General features: G+C 33.2%; 2 protein-coding genes and 2 pseudogenes across 2 annotated transcripts; 2 read left to right on the forward strand and 2 right to left on the reverse strand.

Annotated features, from left to right (window-relative positions):
• Positions 1 to 750: 750 nt before the first annotated feature.
• Positions 751 to 2,874, reverse strand: LOC134251117 (uncharacterized). The gene is made up of 6 exons (XM_062733479.1): positions 2,787 to 2,874; positions 2,471 to 2,577; positions 2,156 to 2,279; positions 1,839 to 1,910; positions 1,427 to 1,448; positions 751 to 1,330 (listed from the first exon to the last, which is right to left on the reverse strand). The coding sequence occupies exons 1-6, from the start codon at positions 2,872 to 2,874 to the stop codon at positions 1,237 to 1,239; spliced, it is 507 nt and encodes a 168-aa protein (XP_062589463.1). The 3' UTR covers positions 751 to 1,236.
• A 7,899-nt stretch (positions 2,875 to 10,773) lies between these two features.
• LOC134251110 (THAP domain-containing protein 10-like) lies at positions 10,774 to 15,852 on the forward strand. Its single transcript, XM_062733477.1, has 3 exons — positions 10,774 to 11,169; positions 11,550 to 11,720; positions 15,646 to 15,852. The coding sequence occupies exons 1-3, from the start codon at positions 10,774 to 10,776 to the stop codon at positions 15,850 to 15,852; spliced, it is 774 nt and encodes a 257-aa protein (XP_062589461.1).
• A 188-nt stretch (positions 15,853 to 16,040) lies between these two features.
• Positions 16,041 to 19,288, forward strand: LOC134251111 (uncharacterized; annotated as a pseudogene).
• An 83-nt stretch (positions 19,289 to 19,371) lies between these two features.
• The window catches only part of LOC134251113 (P2X purinoceptor 7-like), a 36,672-nt pseudogene continuing 35,852 nt past the window's right edge, over positions 19,372 to 20,191 (reverse strand).

The raw sequence follows: 20,191 nt of genomic DNA on the forward strand, positions 1-20,191 counted from the left end.
TGGTTCCCCATCCTTCAAAAATACCTAGCGTGGCTGTCTGTATTCCCGTTAAACTGTTCAAAACAACTTTTGTCACTCTAATTTTTTTTTTGTATTTTCGCATATGCTTAAAATTTAAGATCAGTCTTTGCTCAAGTATGATATTTGGTTGGTTTCAGGTACAGCTCCCATATCAACTTTCTGTTTATCCGTGTCTGCCCTTTCTAAAGTTCTGTAGCAGTTTTCTAAGCATATTCGTAATAGAAATGCATGAAATTATGAAGACAATCTTTGGGCATGTTAAATTATAATAATCATATTTGTTTGAATCCAATGTCAACATCCACTTAATCCCTGTGTGTATCTGGACTAAATTTCTGTTACAGATGTCTCAGCAATTAAATAATGCTAAGAAAATTATTGCACACTCTTTCTGTTAGCATGCCATATGGTGGAATTTTATTTTATTTTAGTCGTGGATATGTGAAATTCCAACACATCTCAAATTCTTAAATTGAAAAAAAAGGAAAAATATATTGTGTAGCATGTTATAATAATTGGTCTGAATGTATTGCTAAAACAATATATATTAATTTGCTAGACTGAATAAAAAATCAGAGAAAAGATGTAAGACCTTGAAATTAACTTATCCTTAATGAATACAAAATGGAAGAAGATTATACACTCAATGTACATGTATTTATTATATACATCTAGCACATTGTAAGCTGATACGAAATACAATATGAAGAATTTTAATAATTTGGACAAGGTAAAGGTTGCAATAAGGCTTGCATATAAACCGTTGGACATTACAATTAATATTACCTCCTTCCCCCAAAACATGTTGTGATAGGATTCCGTGGAGATGTGTACAAAAAACCAATAATCAATTACTTTTAACATATAAGATGATAAGACATAACGCATGTGAAGAAATTTGCAAATTTTAATATTTTTGGGTACATGCGGTAAGGTTAAACATCAATGTTGAGCACAATATTGTACCTAAACATATGAACGTAAGTAATGTTAAATATATATCACCTTCGCCACAACATGTTCTGCGATTGGATTCTGATTGTGGTTGAGATATGTGAAGGTGAAAAAAACAAAACTGATAGTATATAAAACATGTCCTCTCAATAAGAAACGAAAATATGTGTAGACATAAAACAATGAGAAATGTCTATGTAAGCAAAGCTACAAATAATTCTGAGTTCTTCATTAAAATGTAAACATCATCAACGCAACCATTTACATTTTTTCGTCTGCTTTTGCATATTTATGGATTTGTTCATACGTGTTTGGGTGGTCAAGTTCTCTAAGTTCTGCATAAGGCGAAATGTCCCTGTCAGATTAAAAAATATAGTAAGAAATCAATCCTGGAAGAGGTTTTAAGTAAATTGAAAAAGTTCAGTATATACGTGAAGAAAACATTACATACACATCTTGCCCACTTTGTTTATCTGAAAAATATAAGCTTAAAAATTACTACCTCCCTGATAAAGTTTTTTTTTTTTTTACATGTAATGTGATCGACATTTCATTTGTTAACAAATGCTTTACATACACTTCTTAGTTCTTAAACATTTTCCCAACAGCCCTGGTCATATGCAAACCAATTATATAATTCTTACCCAAGAATGAATGAAATGGAGTTTTTTTTAAACATAGCATTAGCTTTAACATTTTAATAAGATGATTTCAAGTACAGTGGCATTGGTTGGATGTTACTTTTACTTCAACTAATATTGTAGGCATCGAGTTGAACACCATTGAATTTCACCGTTAACTTTGTTCTCATTACAGTGTTCATTTTATAAAAATGCCATTTACATGTGTATATTTTATCATACCTCCTATATCAACTAATGGGAATTCGTTGTAATAGTCCTTGTCATTTGTGGTGCCTAAAATTTTCCCTTTCTCTGTAAAAGAAGAGTGAATTCATAACAGAAGGATTATTTTTTTTAAAAAAGATGTCTTATCAAGTACCAATATTTAACGCTTTCGTTATAACACGTCTTTCAATTTTTGTATTTCTAACATATCATATGTGTTATAAGTTATTACTTTTTAACTTAAAAAAAAACAGAAATGGAATATGTTTTAAATTTTTTGAAATGTTAAAAAAACACATAAATGACAAAATAGAATTAAAACATTTACGTACGCTGCATTTTCCTCCAGATAATAAGGTTTAGGAAACTGCTTATCAAAACAATTAAAATACAGACCACCACACTTGTAATGGTTATTGTGTAGTCATTCTTACATGTGTAGCAACTTTGTGCCTGCTTAATGTGGATAAAAGAAGGCTACAATTTAAATGTAGAGCATTTGCGATAAAATTTTGTATTTATAATAAAATGAAATCGATTTCAACTTTAGAAAAATGCAACTTAAAATTTATTATTTCATTAAGTTTTTTTAAAAAAGAATCATTTTATTTTGTCATGCCCTTCGTATGTTTTATTAATTACATTACCTGTGTATATGATATACAATGTCCTGATTCGTGATGACAGGTCTTTCTGACACATTCTGTACTACATGTCTCTTTGCAATTAACTCCCCAGTACGATCGTCCACAAACTACAAGAAATTAAAAGGTTAAAGAACTTTCAGGTCACCCGGTGAATCAATCTCACTGTCACCCGGTAGATCAAACTGAAAAAAACATAACTAGGTGTTTACCGACAGCACAGGACACAAAAATAATATACAAAGCATAAAAAGATGAAATGAAAAAGAAACTACAGACAAACAAACAAAACAAAATATTACATATAATTATTTTATACCATTTGTACAAAGAAGCCCGTGGTATCCTACTGAACACCCTCCTGGACATGTACCGTTGATGTGGTTACACGTGGTATTGTTCAACATATTATATACTTCAGTATATATGGGCATGCAACACTAAAGAAATGATTTTTAGACGGGGTCACGTGACCCCGTCTTTTAGTTTACTCTCAGAGGCCTAAAAATAGAAAACAGAAGCCGTGGTGATAACACATGAATTAAATCTACGCATACGAAAGAGTGCAGAAATTGTTTCGATCAAAACATAAACATTCTGTATCAAACTGAAGAAATTGATATGAACCTTTGTCTGACTCAACTAATAAAGTATTTTGATAATTTAAAACTGAAAATATTAACTGTAAATAACACTAGTAGACAAAGTACTATCCTGCGTATTATTATGACTGTGTACGCATCATCCATTGTTTACTTCCGGAAAAGTTATTAGTTCGTACCTGATGAAATTCGGAGCAGTTCAGAAAGGTTTCCAGACTGAGCAATTATTAAAATTTCTATTTCAAATCAAATTAAATGAAAAATGTGAATGTATATTATTCATAGTTTTGTTTTCAGTATGTTAATGAAAAAATAAAGTTGTTATTAAAACTCGTAAAAAAAATCACATTTGTGAAATCTAGCATGAAGATTATTTTGACCCCGTCTTTCAGTACTGTCTCAGTACTTTGATTCTAATTTGTTTCCCGATCCCGGGGTTGGTTTATTCCATAAATGGACTAGCCCAATAATAATAAACAATGCAGTTCAAGTCATCGTCTCGTGATGCATGATCTATTATATGTCTCTGTTCAGATGCACACAATAAATAAGAAAGCAGTGAAAAATCTAGGATTTTTCTTTCCAAAAAGGCCTAAATATTGAATTTACTTATTTCATTCTCAATATATGATAGTGTCACTACCCCCCCCCCCCCTTTTTTTAAGAAAACAAAAAATAATGAACACACATTACTACTGTTTACTTCAGAGGAGAAAATACACTCCAACAAAATGTGTATTTAATCATATCCATCTTTTAAAATGTTTACAATGCATGATTTGATGACAGATTTTATAACAGGATTTAGACCCAAGGGCAGACCCCCCCCCCCCTCCCGCCGAATAACAACTCTTTAGTATGAAATGTAGAGATGATTCTTCTACAAGTTAAACAAAATCAAGATTTCATCAATTACACAAGGTTCTCAAAATATTAAGGAGGCTGGGGGGTCATCAAATTAACAAAAAATTAACCACCAGATATAACTTAGATTTTCAGATATGATATCTTTAGCTGTCAACTATCATTTGACAAAGAAAAATTTCTTACATATTGGTTTTAAAATTTGATCATTTTTGTATATCTTTAAATGGAGGTCTTCTTCTAAAGGAGATAGAAATAGTCTAAAAATGGCCACGATCACCCAGGCTCTTTAAGTTAGGATATGTTTTAAACCTACAAAAGTATTAATGGTCAAAAGGTTTATCACTCCTCATGCTGATAAATTGATTGATTAAGTCAGGCAAGCTTTTTAAAAAGCTGTTACTTGTAGAATATATAAAACTTCATTTTGTCTAGAAAAGTATTTAGTATCTTTGCCTTTTAAGCACTGGAAAATATTTTGTAAGTTTAGAACTTGTAATAATAAATTACCAATTGAAGTTGGAAGATGGCATAATGTACCAAGAGAAAACCGAATTTGTAAATTGTGTTCCAAAAATGAAATTGGTGATGAATTTCACTACTTATTTAATTGTAATGATTCACTTATTTTGAATTCAAGGTTATTATTATTATCAAAATATTACTATTCACATCCAAATGTGTATAAGTTTGATCAACTTTTTAATACAAAAAATACAGTTAAATTGACAAAACTGTGTAAATTTATAAAAATTATTTTTGAGAGAGTTGGCTCTCCTGGTTAGCTCATTGTTAGTTTTGTTATTTTGTACTTTTTTCTTTTTCACGCATGCACATATGTTTAACTATACTTGTAATCTTTCTCAACACTGTACTTATGTCAGTTTATGAGAATAAATTCATTGTCATTGTCATTGTCATAGTAAATAATGATAAATAACAAGATGTGTGTTTTAAAAAATCAAATCAATACTAAGTCATTATTTTATTCCAATAACTCAATGAAAATCTAAGATTTTAATATTCTTTTGTTAATGGACAATTTTAGTTCCTAGATTTCCTGATAACAGAAATGAAATCAATATTTAACGAACCCCTTGTACAAATTCGGATGAATAAATTTTCATTTAATACCCACTAACGGATGGTTACTGGAGAGAGAGTTCGTGTTCAATGTGCAAAAGAGTATAATAATCATTATCCGTATTTAACCAGCTGAATTCAAGTATCTCTTACCTAGATTTTAAAATTTTCACTCAAATATTCCTACAAGAAATTATTTTTATAAAAACAAAATCAGACTGCCAGGCAGGGATACTGTAATCTCGAAAGGCTTCCTGTAGATACGTAATTATAAAATAGTCACAATCCTCAAAATGTACATACTCTGTGGTCGGAGTGACATTTAAAAAATCTAAAAATTAGATTTTGCAGAAATGTCCGTCTTCTGAAAATATTTAGACAACGGGCATATTAATTATTTCTACCACCCCCACCCCCCCCCCCACCCCGATTAAAAATTCAATCTAAACACGAGATGGTATATCTTCGAGTATATGTTAAATAACGTTCAAATATACACATAACAATTTGTATTCTGATCAATTGTTTTTAAGTAATTCCCATAAATCAAATTACATGGTTTAGATTTGAGATTAGTACTAAAATAATCCGTTGTAATTGACAGATGAATTTTGCGATTCAAATAAAACAATCACAGTCTATATGGAATGTAATTTAGAAATAGATAGACACTTTTCAGTTATACACTATGAACAGCGGTTACAATACTTTAGTTACAACCCCCTTTCAGGGGCACAAATATGAAATACATGTTGATCAGCACTGACTTAGTGTATGGACGTGCTGGAGTAGTGACAGTATGTTTACTATTGAGTTTTTTTGTGATGCATATTTCAGTAAATAGAATTCTGGATGAAAATCACTTGACCTCTGCACATCTTCAAACCGATGAAGTGACTTTATTACCAGGTATGGGTACGTTTACAGCATTCGACGCGATTTCTCGACATGCATCAACACCATAAAACCTGCAAATCAGAGACGATGGTTTTTTCGTTCAGTTCAAATGATAATAGTTTCAAGGGGTGTTTACAGATTTTACTACTTTTTTTCATGTTTATTCTGCATAACTTGGCGCACTGTAAAAATACGTACTCGTGCAACTAAATTTTTCTTCCAAACTTGCATTTTCTTTCTTTTTTTTTTACATTTGATTTAAAATTAATTATTAAATATTTTTTGAAAAAATCATTCAGAAAAACAATTACTGTGTTATTTGTTGTGGCCTTGAAATATCTTGATCAACTCGAAATGTTCTTAAATTCTTTATTATATCATTAAGGATGTGGACAAGTCGATTGCCAAGCCCAAAAAATTATTCAAGTGTAACGAGCGCATTGGGGGTATATATCGTTACAATAAGACAAGGTATTAGACTGGCCTGCTTGTCTGATATCCGATATACAGACAGGTGATCAGTAATGTAAAGAGCCCTCTACCGGCCGCGCTCATTGGCTGATGAAAACTCTCGCTGACGTAGAATTTAAATACCTCGGGAAACCAAAACAGATCATAGAGTGCTATATTATGGATGATTATCGTTACCTCGAGTTTTCTTTGCGTACGAAAATTGCAGTGGCAGAAGTAAATTGTGAAAGATATTCAGCATTAAATTTTCTAAAGCCTTTGCAAAGAAGAAGTATTAAAAGTGCTTTAAATAACGATACCGTGGTTGTTTTACCGACGGGCTACGGAAAAAGTTTGATTTACGAGGTGCCGCCAAAAATATTTGATACAAAGATTGTAATTGTTTCACCACTGAATTCCATCATAGAGGAACAATCCGCAAATTAAGGAGACAGTATTAATATATAGGAGAAATATCTGTATTTGCTTTTGATTCAATTAATCTAGTTCACGGCCACTAATATTTCCACATACAATACAAATATTCTTTTTTTTCAGAATTTTGTTTTACAGGAGTGTTTTAACATTTCATACTAGGCCTATGTACAAGACATTTCACTTCGCTGAATTTATTCTAAATTTTCAGGCGTGATATAACAGATCAGCAAGCCCCTATTGATCACATATTACATGCCATACTACATTAATTGGATAAAATAGAACTGCAACAACTCTGCAAACTAGTTTTGTTTATTAGAATTGATATATTTTAATTACCGCAGGAAACATAAATCGGTTTAAAGCTGACCCTCTGAGTCAGCAGATCGCTTATTGTGTGATTATATCCCATGCTGTATCGTAGAGCAGCGGCGATAGATGGCGCGTCACTCAAGCCAGGAATTCCTGGCTTTAATGGCGGTGATCACCTGTCTTTTCCTCGTACGGTAAAGACAGGCAATATCAGTCTAACAAGGTATCTGAAAGAAATATCGCGGAATATGGTTATACTTGGTATGAAACAAGTCGTACATAGATGAAATTGTTGCGTTTTTAGAATTCATGTCCGCTTTACACGACTTATACATGTAATAGATTTTGACAAAGCACATTTTGAAGAAATATGCAAAATTTGATAATGTATAACACATTTTCTAAGGTCTACATAAACATCAGGCTTTACGTAAGTGCTGGCCACAAAGTTGCACAATAAACAAAAAATAATATGTAATATACACGTAACATGTATAACTCCCTCTCCACAACATGTTATGCGACTTGATTTTGATTTGATTGAGATATGTGAAGAAAGATAATAAAATGCAGAACAAAACTGAGAGAATAACAGATGTCATCTCTGTTATATCTTTCCGGAATTGTAATGCCTTACTTAATTCGATTTTGTTCTACAATTTGATGCCTAATTACATTGCGTAATAATTCAATAAAATAGTTCGGATTCAGCCATATTTTATGTTACATGTGTTTTGCATCACAATCCAACTATCTCAGTGTCAAACGAAAATATGTAAGGATATTTAACAATGAGAAATGTCTTAGTAAGCAAAGCACAAATAATTCTGAGTTCTACATTAAAATGTAAACATCCTCATTGCCACCATCTATATTTTTTCGTCTGCTTCAGCATATTCATGAATATTGTCATAAGTAGTTGGGTGGTCAAGTTCTGTAAGTTCAGCATAAGGAAATATTCCTGTCAAACTAAAAAAAAATAATCAGAAGGAAATGTTGAAAAAAAGATTTTAAATAAAGTGAAAAATTAAATAAAGAAGTAAATAAAACAATACATACACATTTCGCCCACTTTGTTATCTGAAAATTAAAACTTAAAAAGTACTACATCCCCGATAAAGATGTTACGTAGTTTTGCGATAATTGACATTTCATATGTAGACAAGAGGTTAACCTCGAGATTTTGACTATTTAAAGATTACACCCTTCTGTTCATTACATTTGAAGACGGTTTATATGATGATATTCCCAAGAGTATGGAAACGGACATGCGGATTCGGATGGAACTACTTTACTTTAACTTATATTGTAGTTGCCGAAACAAGAATATTAACAGTCTCGTTTAAAGTAATAATTTTGTAAGTTCTATGGTCGATACAATGACTTTGTCAGCGATTACAATTTATCTTTTGTAATTAGGGAATGCCAATTTTTTTTCATGTCACCTGACAGTGTTTGAAATAAATGTGCGGACAAATTTGCACGTTTTGACGCCCGGCTGGACGTGAACAGATTTTCCAAAATTTGATAAAACGCTGTCAAAACAACTAATATTACTGGTTGCAAAGTGTAACAACAATATAAATAGAATTCATCAGCCTATATTCCCGGGATCGAATATATAGCGAGTTGCCAATTATTCTCTTCATATTATTGCTAAGGCAAACTTCTACCGGAAAATATTTTTTTTTCGGGCTTGTACATTTTTGGCAGAGCGGACAACTTTCACTATAGCAATCAGCCCTGCATGTATAACTTATTTTACCGATATCTCAAACACTGCACCTGATAACACCTCTGTTGGTTTTGAGGTCCGTGTTTACTCTGCTCCTGTTTTAAAATGTTTATTTTTTAGCTTAAATACTGTTCATTATTTCCATATATTTCATTTAAAATATTTAAAGGACAAATGTAATGATTGTTTGAAAATACATAATTATTCGTGATTATCAGTCTTTGGTGCAATAAAGATAAGATTCGAATGTCTGTTAAAAGTCATGTCACCAACTGTCATCGCTAATCGGCGTTTAAATTTACCTGTGTGAGTCCAAAATAAAAAAATACCTTAGTTTCCCCTAACGCGACCGACCCAATTAAATGGCACCGATTGAAAAGATTTTTTAAATGAGATGATTCAATTATTTTTTTTTATTGTTAACCAAGTTTTATAAAACACAGTTTTATAAAACACAATTTCATCAAAATCAGTTTTTATCAGAACGGCCTACATTGTTCTACTATGATTTTCAAGCATTTGTTAGAAACAAAATGACGTCCAGATGTGATTACAGGGCATTAGCTCTTCATAAAACAATGGCGACGTCTCAATCTTATGCTTTTAGCTAACTGGAATTCTTCACTCTTGAAACAATTCGTTAATAAAATTTACCATGACTAATTAAGAGTGTTTCGGAGGTGTCTTGGCATCTCCATGTGAGATAATAAATTTTTGAAAGGGACGTTAAACAACAAACTGTCTTTGAATTTAAGGTACGTAGGCGTTATACATCGTAAGGCCCGCCTCATGAGTAGATGAGGGGACCACCTAGTGGACACATCATTCAATTTCACTGCATTTTATTTTTTTGATCTAATAACCAATTCATCTATGTTCCTATGTTTACTTATGCCTTTATGGAACCATAAGAGTTGTTGTAAATATGTCTGCATATTCAATCTGATAAATATAATTCAGATGTTCTTTCTTCATGCCTTTATTTAGTGGTCAAACTTATTTGTAGATTCGGTTTGGTTCATTTAAATATTGTTAACATACTCTTTCCAAATAGTTTTGAAATCATGGTTCAGCTTCCTGAGACGTCCAGTGTATTTTCCCTTAATTAGGCCCTTGAAGATTGGTTGTTTCTTTGCTTTTAATCCCTTCGAGATTTGTTAGGACGACATTTAAACATTTCCCCATTGCTACAAATTTAGACGTACTCAGCACTTTTTTGCCATTAAGCAGTGGGGGATCTTTTTTGAGGCAGCATGTTCTGCGACACTGGACATAAGTTTATATGGTCCACTTTGAAGGATTTTCAACGTTACTCATTGGGATTTGAACCTGCGATTTAAAATTAGCCACTTACTTCTTAACTCCAAAGCAAAATGCTTCAGAACCACTGCAAATCTCATGGCCCTCAAAAAAGTATATTGATCATCTATAAGCTTTGAAGACTGATGGAAGGATTGAAAAAATATACTCGTATGTCTGGTCTTTGCGTATCTGAAAATCTTGTCTATTTGTTTCAATTTGTATAGATGTAATGGCGTGAGATATTTCACAAGTTTAACCAATTAACACTTGTGAATTAATTAATTATGAATTTTGCTTATAAACGGCATATGTACGATACTTAGCATTTTGTTCACACATCGCTTTCTTTTGTACTTTTCTTATTTACAATGGTAATTTTCCATTAAATCTTAGAATGTATTTTTAAAGCTGCTGTCAGAAAATAAAAATGTTTACCTACCTACCGACCCAACTTGAGAATTTAGGGTCGGGTTAGGGGAAACAAAGATATTTTTAATTCCGGCCTGACCAGTGGAGCGTTTATTGTGAATTGCTTATCTCCATTGTCGCGTGACGTCATTAGAGACACCGAGAAATTGAAAGACGCTGGCGGTGTGAGGGGAACATCTCTTTTATTGGACAGTATGGTGCAGTGTGCAGCTTTCAATTGCACAGTTAAGTCTGGACAAGGGAAAAGTATGTTTTTGTTCCCAAAAGACCCTAAACTAAAGAAAATTTGGACTCTAAAATTAAAGAGAGATGGATTTCAACCGACCCGATACACAAAGCTCTGTGAACTTCACTTTGACAAGGGTCAATTTACTGTACATCCAGGCTTAGCTGCTTCTGTTGGCTTTCAACCGAAATATACAATTTTGAAACCTGGGGCAATCCCAACAATTTTTGATTATTCAAGCCCTGCTAGACCTTGTAAAAGACCGAGAGACGCAGAATGTGAGGATTTGTACTCGCCAACACCTTCTAAGACTCCCAGAAAATCATCAGCACTGGAGAAAATTCGCAAGAAAAGGCGCTTAACGGTAGGTCATCGTTATATAATTATATACAAACAGTAGTGTTCGAACACGTAGGTTAGAATTAGGAGGGGGGGGGGGTGCATGTCCCCCTTTTCAAGACATTAGGTTCTAAATACTATAGAGAATACTCCTTGACAAGATGTTTCCCCCACTAAGTCACTGACATTTTCACGTTTTGTTGAAGCATTCAGTGAAAGGGTTATGTAGTAATGTAAGACCCAAGACCCCCCCTCCTTCATCATATATTGTAACAATGCTCTGTGCCTGCTATTCATTGTTTACTTTAAAATTCTAATATTAGTACAGTACTAGTAAGTAAACTTTTCATTTTTCAGTTTTGTTTTTTTATTTTATGTAGATACCGAGGTTGCAATATATTTCAGGGTATTGATACGGTGTTACCCAGGGAATGTCAACAGAGTAGCTCTGGTACATCACACAATACAGACCAGTGTCTACTAGTGCAGGATAATGATGCAACAGCTGACACAATCGGGGAAAAGGATGACTCTAACTGCTTTTCCAAACTGACCCAAACTACATACAGTTTAGTTGTAAGTTTAATTGATAACTTATGTTATTGTTTTGTCTACTAAACATATTCTTTTTTAGCTCACCTGAGCCGAAGGCTCAAGTGAGCTTTTCTGATCACATTTTGTCCGTCGTCCGTCTGTCTGTCTGTCTGTCTGTCCGTCTGTAAACTTTTCACATTTTCAACTTCTTCTCAAGAACCGCTGGGCCAATTTCAACCAAACTTGAAAATTTATTGGTATGATTTAAAAATCTTCTTCTAAAGAACTACTGTGCCAGAAAAGATGAAACAACTTATGGAGAAACATCCTCAGGTATCTTCAGGTATTTATATACATATAAATATATAGGAAAATTCTTTAAAAATCTTCCTCTCAAGAATGACCAAGCCATAATTCATCATATTTATATGGAAGCATCTTCAGGTATTGTCGATTAAAGTTTGTTCAAATCATGACCCCCAAGGGTAGGGTGGGGCCACAATGGCTTACCAAAGTTTTACATAGAAATATATAGAAAAATTCTTTAAAAATCTTCTTCTCAAGAATAGCAAAGCCATAAATGATCATATTCATAGGGAAGCATCTTCAGGTAGTTTAGATTCAAGTTTGTTCAAATCATGGCCCCCGGGGGTAGGGCGTGGCCACAATGGCTGACCAAAGTTTTATATAGAAATATATAGGAAAATTCTTTAAAAATCTTCTTCTCAAGAATAGCAAAGCCATTATTGATCATATTTATATGGAAGCATCCTCGGGTAGTGTAGATTCAAGTTTGTTCAAATCATGACCCCAGGGGTAGGGCGGGGCCCCAATGGCCGACCAAAGTTTTATATAGAAATATATAGGAAAATTCTTTAAAAATCTTCTTTTCAAGAATAGCAAAGCCATAATTGATCATATTTATATGAAAGCATCCTTAGGTAGTGTAGATTCAAGTTTGTTCAAATCATGGCCCCTGGGGGTAGGGCGGGGCCCCAATGGCCGACCAAAGTTTTACATAGACATAGGAAATTCTTTAAAAATCATCTTCTTAAGAATAGCAAAACCATGATTGATCATGGGACTACTTTTGGATTTAAACTTTTCAATAATAAACCAATTTCTACTTTTTCCTAGCCACAGTGCTCAGGTGAGCGATGTGGTCCATGGGCCTCTTGTTATATTAACATTACCAATAATTTATCATGTTTATTCATTTTGATTTTTTTTCCAAGTAAAGAAGATAGGCGCAGTTGGCGTGTGATCTGCAGGAATCATTTGTACGAAACATTTATGGTTTAAATGTCCATGATTTGGTTGGCTGAACATAGCTGGTCAGATTTTACTAACACGTCCATAGGTTTTTTTTCTTTTGGTTTGAAAGTGTGAGATTGTAGCATTTTTGTCCGTTTTTCCTAGGGGATACTATAACATAGTAATGTTTCACAAAAAATAAACACCCAAAATATTTAATGCATATAGATGCATGATACGTGTACATGTACATTATATAGAGAAGAAGATTAAAATTGAATTCGCTCGAGAACCAAACTGAACCAAAATTTATTTAATTCAAAATTTTAATACATCAGTACATAAAACGAAACTGACGAAATAAATGGTTGTTTGCATGAAAAAAAAAATAACGACCCATGTCAGGCTCGTACCAAAAACTTTTCGATATCAGTGCACTGAGCAGGTAGCCCAACTTACTGAGCTATCACCGCTACACATACACAGATGATTTTAAGGTAGGTCGCGGGTTTGCTTTTGTCATCAGTTTTGGTACACAAATGTGACGATTCGAGCGGTTGTTTTGTGCACATTTGATTATGACGCCGGTTACGTAACAAAGGCAACGTTACGTTGTTTCCCGCTTAATTCTTTGCAAACGACTTCAAGTCTGTGCGAATCAAGTAGATTATTTTACAAAGTGCAAGCTATTGTACTAAAACTTCTTACATATTTTATATGTATCATTAAATTTCAGTCTGAATTCTGATGTGATTAAATGTAATGTCTTAGGACTAATTAAGTACAATACCAAATGAAAGGAATAATTTATATTGTAAGTGTAACTAAACTGCTAAAACTCAATCAGAATAAATCAGCGTAAAAGTTATGGTGTGCAGAAAGAAAGTTATCATGAATAAAAATTGTTTAGCGGAAAACTCAGGGGAACATGCGTATTGCATCATGCCTGCCAATCAAAGCCTGGGCGAAAATATGCGTATATATACTTTTCAGAATGGAAATCCTCATCACTAAAAACGGGTTAAATTTAATTTCATGCACTTTTCTGGGTTTTTTTAAAATTATCATTATTGTTTTGTTCTTATGTATTTAATGAATTGTGACATGCATTTAAAATTCAAATTTATACTGTAAACACCTGGACTGTAAGCCTATAAGAAACTGTAAACGATTTATAAGTATCTTTTTTTTCTATGTACTATTCTTTTATATAACAAAAGCTGAAAGTGTAAAAGCTAAATGCAGTGTTTTACATCTTGCGTATTGAAATTTGAAATTAAAACAAATTAACAAATGCAAATGTTTGAGAATTAGGGCCATATACTATAGCTTGCGACTGATATAGAAAGAGCATTGCAGGTTACACCATCCCCCCCCCCCCCCGGCCGCTAATATCCTCAGTATCGGGATATTTTCTTACCGTTTTCGAATAAAGCCATCAGATTTTTGTGTTATGCCTGAAATCCTATCGACCATGGATTTTTTTAAATAATACAGGTAGTAATAACTATATATTTTATCACTCGCGTTGTTGTCGCTGTACATTTTTTTCTCATGCACGAGGAATGTTTATACCGTTCATTCTGACTTTGTGATCAGAATGTGAATTTCACAATACTAGTGAAAATAAGTTGCTGGTCATTCTAATATGTCTCTGGAATAAATTAAATAATTGATAAAATTTACTTTTGTATCTCTGTCACCTTTTAAATCTTTCATATTCCAAAAGTCAAGATATTTATACTCGTATTGTAAACGTGACTACGTTCAACAAATGACGTTGTAGATATAAATAACGTCATAAACGCAACATTTTAGCAGTATAAAAGAAAACTTTGAAATTATTTAGCAAAAAATCTAGCGAGAAGACATATTGATTTTTTTATATTAATAGTTTTGATTTTACCTCATCTTCACATTTTGAAATTCCTGACTAATTCGTCTACGTCTGTAAAAAGTTATCCAATCTTTTTAAAAGAAACTATTTTCACAAAATTGGCTTAAAACGTCATTTTTCCATACATTTCAATAGTAAAGCGTAAAAAAAGTTTTATCAACAATACCGCATTTACATTACTATATCATTTAAACTACGTAGGCAAATTTAATAAAAATTGCAGATAATATGCTGTGAATTCTAAGGAACATTATATCAAATTTTCAGGATATGTTTTCTCGTAAGAATTTTTATGCAGTAAACCCGCGACCTACCTTAAAAGGACAAAGAAGCACCACATTCACATATTTGGTTTTTTTTTGGGAAAAGTTCGTTTTTCATGGTCTCTGGGTCTTCTCTCCATTTTTTAAAAAAGTGTATTCGTTTCTTTGAATTAAAATACACACAAATAACGTTTCAAAATCATGGAGAGAAGACCCAGAGATAGAAAATTTTTAGAAAAAACGTGTATAAAAATGTACAATTTTTTACCAAATGTCTGATCTGGCCAATTTTCGAAAATATTTCCCTTTCCTGTTGCACAGGAACCCGATAAATAAAAAAAAATGTTAAAATTTCATGTGACATGTCGATAAAATTTTCACTTTTCAATTACGCCCAGATTCCTGCCGAATGTCAATCAAAAGCGCCCTCGTTCTTTAAGTAGAAAATACGGGTTTCAGGGTTTAAAATTGTAAATACTTGAATTAATAATTTCATGCATATGAATGTGTTTTTATCATGATAACTAAATGTGGAAATGAAATCAAATTTCAGAAGCGACGTCATGTGAGGATTCAGACTGAGACTACACCTGATCCTGTTGTGAGACCAGTCCTGGTTTCCACGGGAACTCAGACGGACGAGAGTAGATTAGATGATGACTTAAACACCAGCTACATGTCCATTGATGATAATGAATTGGAAGATCCTGACTGGATACCAGATGAAAACAATGATCAGCTTGATAATACAGAAAGATAAGTCCAGCAAAAGAGAGAAAATTTATAGTATTCGAATCCTGCTTGGAGTGTTTGTTTGTAGTTTGTAACAACTGTGAATCCACATGCAAAGTCACCAAAAATGTAGTTGGTTCTTACTTTCAGGTTACTAGCCTCTGTGAAAACTGTTGCCTAGTCAAAAAATGGGAAAGTCAGCCGACATCAAATTCAATGCCACTTGGCAATTTGATTGTGGCAGGAGCTGTTTTATTTTCGGGCAGTAGTGCCAGTAAATTTTTGACATTGTGCCAGCATGCATCAATACAGATGTTTAGTATAGGAACTTATATGAACATTCAGAATCTTTATCTAGTCCCTACAATAGAAACTATGGCAGAGAGAACAGTTGCATCTATAAACTGCAGCACGGGAAGCAGGAGAACCCTTGAGGCTGGGCGGTGACGGTAGATGCTGCTCCCCAGGACATACAGCAAAGTACCTGTCCTATACACTGATGGATCTTCAAACCAATTAACAAAATTGTAGACACACAGCTAGTACAGGTTAGAGCAAGCTAAATTAAAACACATTTTTTATGAAAACTCAAGTTGGAACATGTGGAATATCCATGTACACTTTGATAAATTTCAAGATCATATTGCTATTTTGAAGTCATGTTTTTCTTATAAACATTAGCAAGTCAATACTGAACAAGTTTCTTGTAATTGTACATACAACTTTTTAATATTGTAGAAAAATGAAGTAAGGAATTCATACGCCATGGAGTTAGAGGGCTTGAAAAGAGGTTTGGCATTTTTAGAGGAGGAGTAGGTTGAAGTGTCACATCTGGTTACTGATCGCCACTCTCAAATTAAAAAGTATATGCGTGAAGAGGAACCCGAAATTACTCACTGGTTTGATTGCTGGCATGTTGCTAAAGGTAATTTTAATTTGAATTGCTTATAAGTATCTTTTATACAATTTAAACTTGTATTTAGCATATTTTATTAATGAGTTACATGTCTTCTTTCAGGTGTATTTAAGAAGTTGGAAGCAGTGGCTAAAAAGAATTGTGAGATTGTTGGTCAGTGGGCAAGATCGATCAGTAACCATACCTACTGGTGTGCCATGAGCTGCGAGGGAAATGGAGAGCTAATACTTGAGAAATGGTGTTCCATTCTAAACCTTGTTTGCAACATACATGAGGGGCATGGTTCACAGTTTCCAAGATGTGAGCATGGTGATCTTGATGATGACCGAGTATGGTTCAGGAAAGGTATCTAAAATAATGCTCTCAATTTCTGGTGGCAGATTGACTTATAATTAAATATTTTGTACATTTTCTTTCTTGTTTTTTTTTTTTTTAAATTTTATTAGCATAAAGGTATCCTACAACTGCAATTATAAAACAGGTAGTTCAATAATTTCTAAACTGCAGGTTCTAAAGCTTATGTTGAATTGGAGAAAATTGTTAATGGACGATTGCTACTGACAGACATCAGGAAACTCTCTCCAGCAGAACAAATATCTGGTTTGGAAGCCTTCCACAAAGTTCTGTATCACTTTGCACCAAAACTGGTCCATTACTTTCATGCACAAATGTAAGCTAGGTGAGTAAACAGTCAAGTGGCCTTTTAACAATATACATTTATTGACTGAGTTCGAGGGCAACTTGCGTTTTGTCGGACCCAAGAACCAAACTGTTTGTCTGAGGCCGTTAGGCCGAAAGCAGACAGTTTGGTTCGAAGGTCGACAAAACGCATTTTGCCCGAAAACACAGTTAATAAATGTTTTGTTATACCTTTCATTTTAATTTTTTTTTACATACATGTATTTTGTACTGTCATTTGTGATGTAACATCAGGTCCATCACTTTTGAACACCAAAGAATGAAAATAAGATTAAGCTCCGCCCATTCTGTGACGCAAGTGGTCCAACATCGCATCGACTGGTCCAACATCTCACTCAGCAGTCCAACATGCCTGCTCAGCAAAACATTAGAAATGTGAGACTTTTTTCCGTATATTGATTTGTATAGGAACAAATTTATAAAGGTATAACAACAAGTATTGTTACATTTTTAAATTTTTTTTCCTTTACAAATCTATACGAAAAAAAGTTGATGAGATGTTGGACTGCTTACGTCAAAGAATCGGGGGACCAAATTTCATTTTCATTCATTGGTGTTCAACAGTGACTGACTTGATGTTACATCAAGGAAGACAGTACAAAATACATGTATGGCAAAAAGTAAAATAAAATGATAGGTATAACAAAACATTTATTGACCGAGTTCTCAGGCAAAATGCATTTTGCCTAACGGCCTCAGGCGTACAGTTTAGTTATTGCGTCCGACAAAATGTATGTTGCCCTCGAACTCAGTCAATAAATATATAATATCGCCTGTTCACATCTTATTTTTTTTTCTGCTATCAATTTAAACATTCACATGTTACAGTTAGCAGTCCTCCATTTTAATGAAAACTCCAGCAGACAGCAGGCAACAACCAGACAAGGTGACACAATGTATAGGGTGTCTTTCCCAAAAAGTAGGAAAGGTGAAGGAGTGGCTAAGGAAGTGAAAGTAAAACAAACTTTCAGAGAGTATTGCAAAGTTTAGGTCATAACTAAATTTGTCCAGAAGAAATTTTTGACTTGAATAAATGAAAAATGTTTTGAATGGAAAAAAACAAACAATAATGAATATGCATATATGTGTTTGTGAAATACTGACACCTCCATATGGCATCTTAAAGGAAAGGTTAAACTTTTTCAAATCAAAATCAAATATTTATTATAAAAGTACCAAGAGTACGGTATTGTCCCGGGGAATATACCTGTGAATTATGAAATCCCTAGCAGCAACAGTTGAAAAGATATGGAAAAGGTTCAAGTTTTTTATAAGTAGGTCAAGTTTAAAAGGTCAAAGTTGTTGATATTCAATGGAAGGTCTTGTCACAAGGATTACACATGTGAGTGTTAAAGCCCTAGCACCAACTGTTCAAAAGTTATGACCAAGGTTAAAGTTCGGTAAAATTTTGTAAAACTGGATCAAACTATAAGGTAAATAAATATGATGGTACCCAAAGAAAGAATACACATATGAAATCTAAAAGCTATGGCTCCAACCATTCGAAAATTATGAGCAATGTTAAAGTTCTTGAAGATATACAGATGGACGGACAGGGCAAAAAAATTATAATATATCACCAGTCTTCCATATGGGGCAAAAACAATGTTAAACATTGTATGTTTAGTTTTTTGATAAAACTTCATTGTTAATAAATGTCATTGCTCTAATTACAGATTACATTGACCAACTGAATGAAGAGCTTGTATTTAGGAGGGAGGTTCACAGTTCTTTTGCAGAGGCAAGGAAAGCAAGGGCGATAGAGGAGAGAGAGAGAGAGAGACCTGTGCCAATCTCCCAGTCTGAACCAAGAGCAAGGAAATGTGATATTGTGGCTGCAAAGATCTAGATTTAATTAAATACACAATGATTCACATACAGTGTAGATCATGGTTTTATTTCAAAATTTACTATGTACAGGATGTGAATTTGTCAGTTTGGGTATTTAAAGCCACAATACTCTTGGGAGGGAAAGGTTTTTCGAATTTTGATCACAACACAAGACGGAAGAATTCTTCTGTTCTTCTTTCCAAGACGCTAATATATATACATCTGACAAATCTGCGATAGGCAAGATATCTGTACAGCCTGAAATGACAAAGGAAATACAATTTTCATGCTTTTATTCATGATGTACATGGATGTTTCTCTTTCAAAGACAAAAAGAAAAATGTTTAGAAGAGACAATTAATAAAAGTACACTTGGAGAGAGAAGAGAGATGCGGATAATCCGAAAATATGACTGATATAACACAATGACTAGCCCCTCCCCAAAAAAAATCAGAAATCATTTTTTAAAAAACTATTGGAAAGGGGGGTTAGTCTTTTTCTGACTAGAAAATATTGAGGTGTGAGATGTTGATCGTACTGACTACTCCAAGAATTGGGGGAGTAGGCTAGTTACCAGCCTTCACAGATTCTTTTTTTTTTTGCAACCAAAAAAAAAAAAAAAAAAAAACATTCTGAAAAAAGTAAAGGGGACATCCAACTCCCGGCTGCATTTCATTTCCGGAATTTTTGAGATTGTCGACATTTTTCATGTAGTTCTTTTACGTAATGAAAGCTAGTTTTAAGAATTTACTTAGAAAAAATTTAATTTCATGAGATATAATTTCGTATATTAAATGTCTTGGACATAAGTTCGGTTCAATCATTTACATTAAACTTAGTAAACATACATGGTGATGAAAAAAAAAAATGCATGCATATTTAACTTTTTTAACTGGACTTTGTGCTACATGTACAGATGTAT

The sequence above is a fragment of the Saccostrea cucullata genome, unplaced genomic scaffold, assembly GCF_032062105.1.
Source record: "Saccostrea cucullata isolate Sc308-1 unplaced genomic scaffold, CSIRO_AGI_Scuc_v1 ctg1778, whole genome shotgun sequence".
Taxonomy (NCBI): Eukaryota; Metazoa; Mollusca; class Bivalvia; order Ostreida; family Ostreidae; genus Saccostrea; species Saccostrea cuccullata.

Coding starts and splice junctions, on each gene's coding strand:
- LOC134251117 (XM_062733479.1), bottom strand. CDS start 2,874: ATGTTGAACAATACCACGTGTAACCACATCAACGGTACATGTCCAGGA. Junction 2,578..2,786: donor CGGGCTTCTTTGTACAAATG/GTATAAAATAAT, acceptor AATTTCTTGTAG/TTTGTGGACGATCGTACTGG. Junction 1,911..2,155: donor TATCTGGAGGAAAATGCAGC/GTACGTAAATGT, acceptor CTTCTTTTACAG/AGAAAGGGAAAATTTTAGGC.
- LOC134251110 (XM_062733477.1), top strand. CDS start 10,774: ATGGTGCAGTGTGCAGCTTTCAATTGCACAGTTAAGTCTGGACAAGGG. Junction 11,170..11,549: donor GCAAGAAAAGGCGCTTAACG/GTAGGTCATCGT, acceptor AATATATTTCAG/GGTATTGATACGGTGTTACC. Junction 11,721..15,645: donor AAACTACATACAGTTTAGTT/GTAAGTTTAATT, acceptor ATCAAATTTCAG/AAGCGACGTCATGTGAGGAT.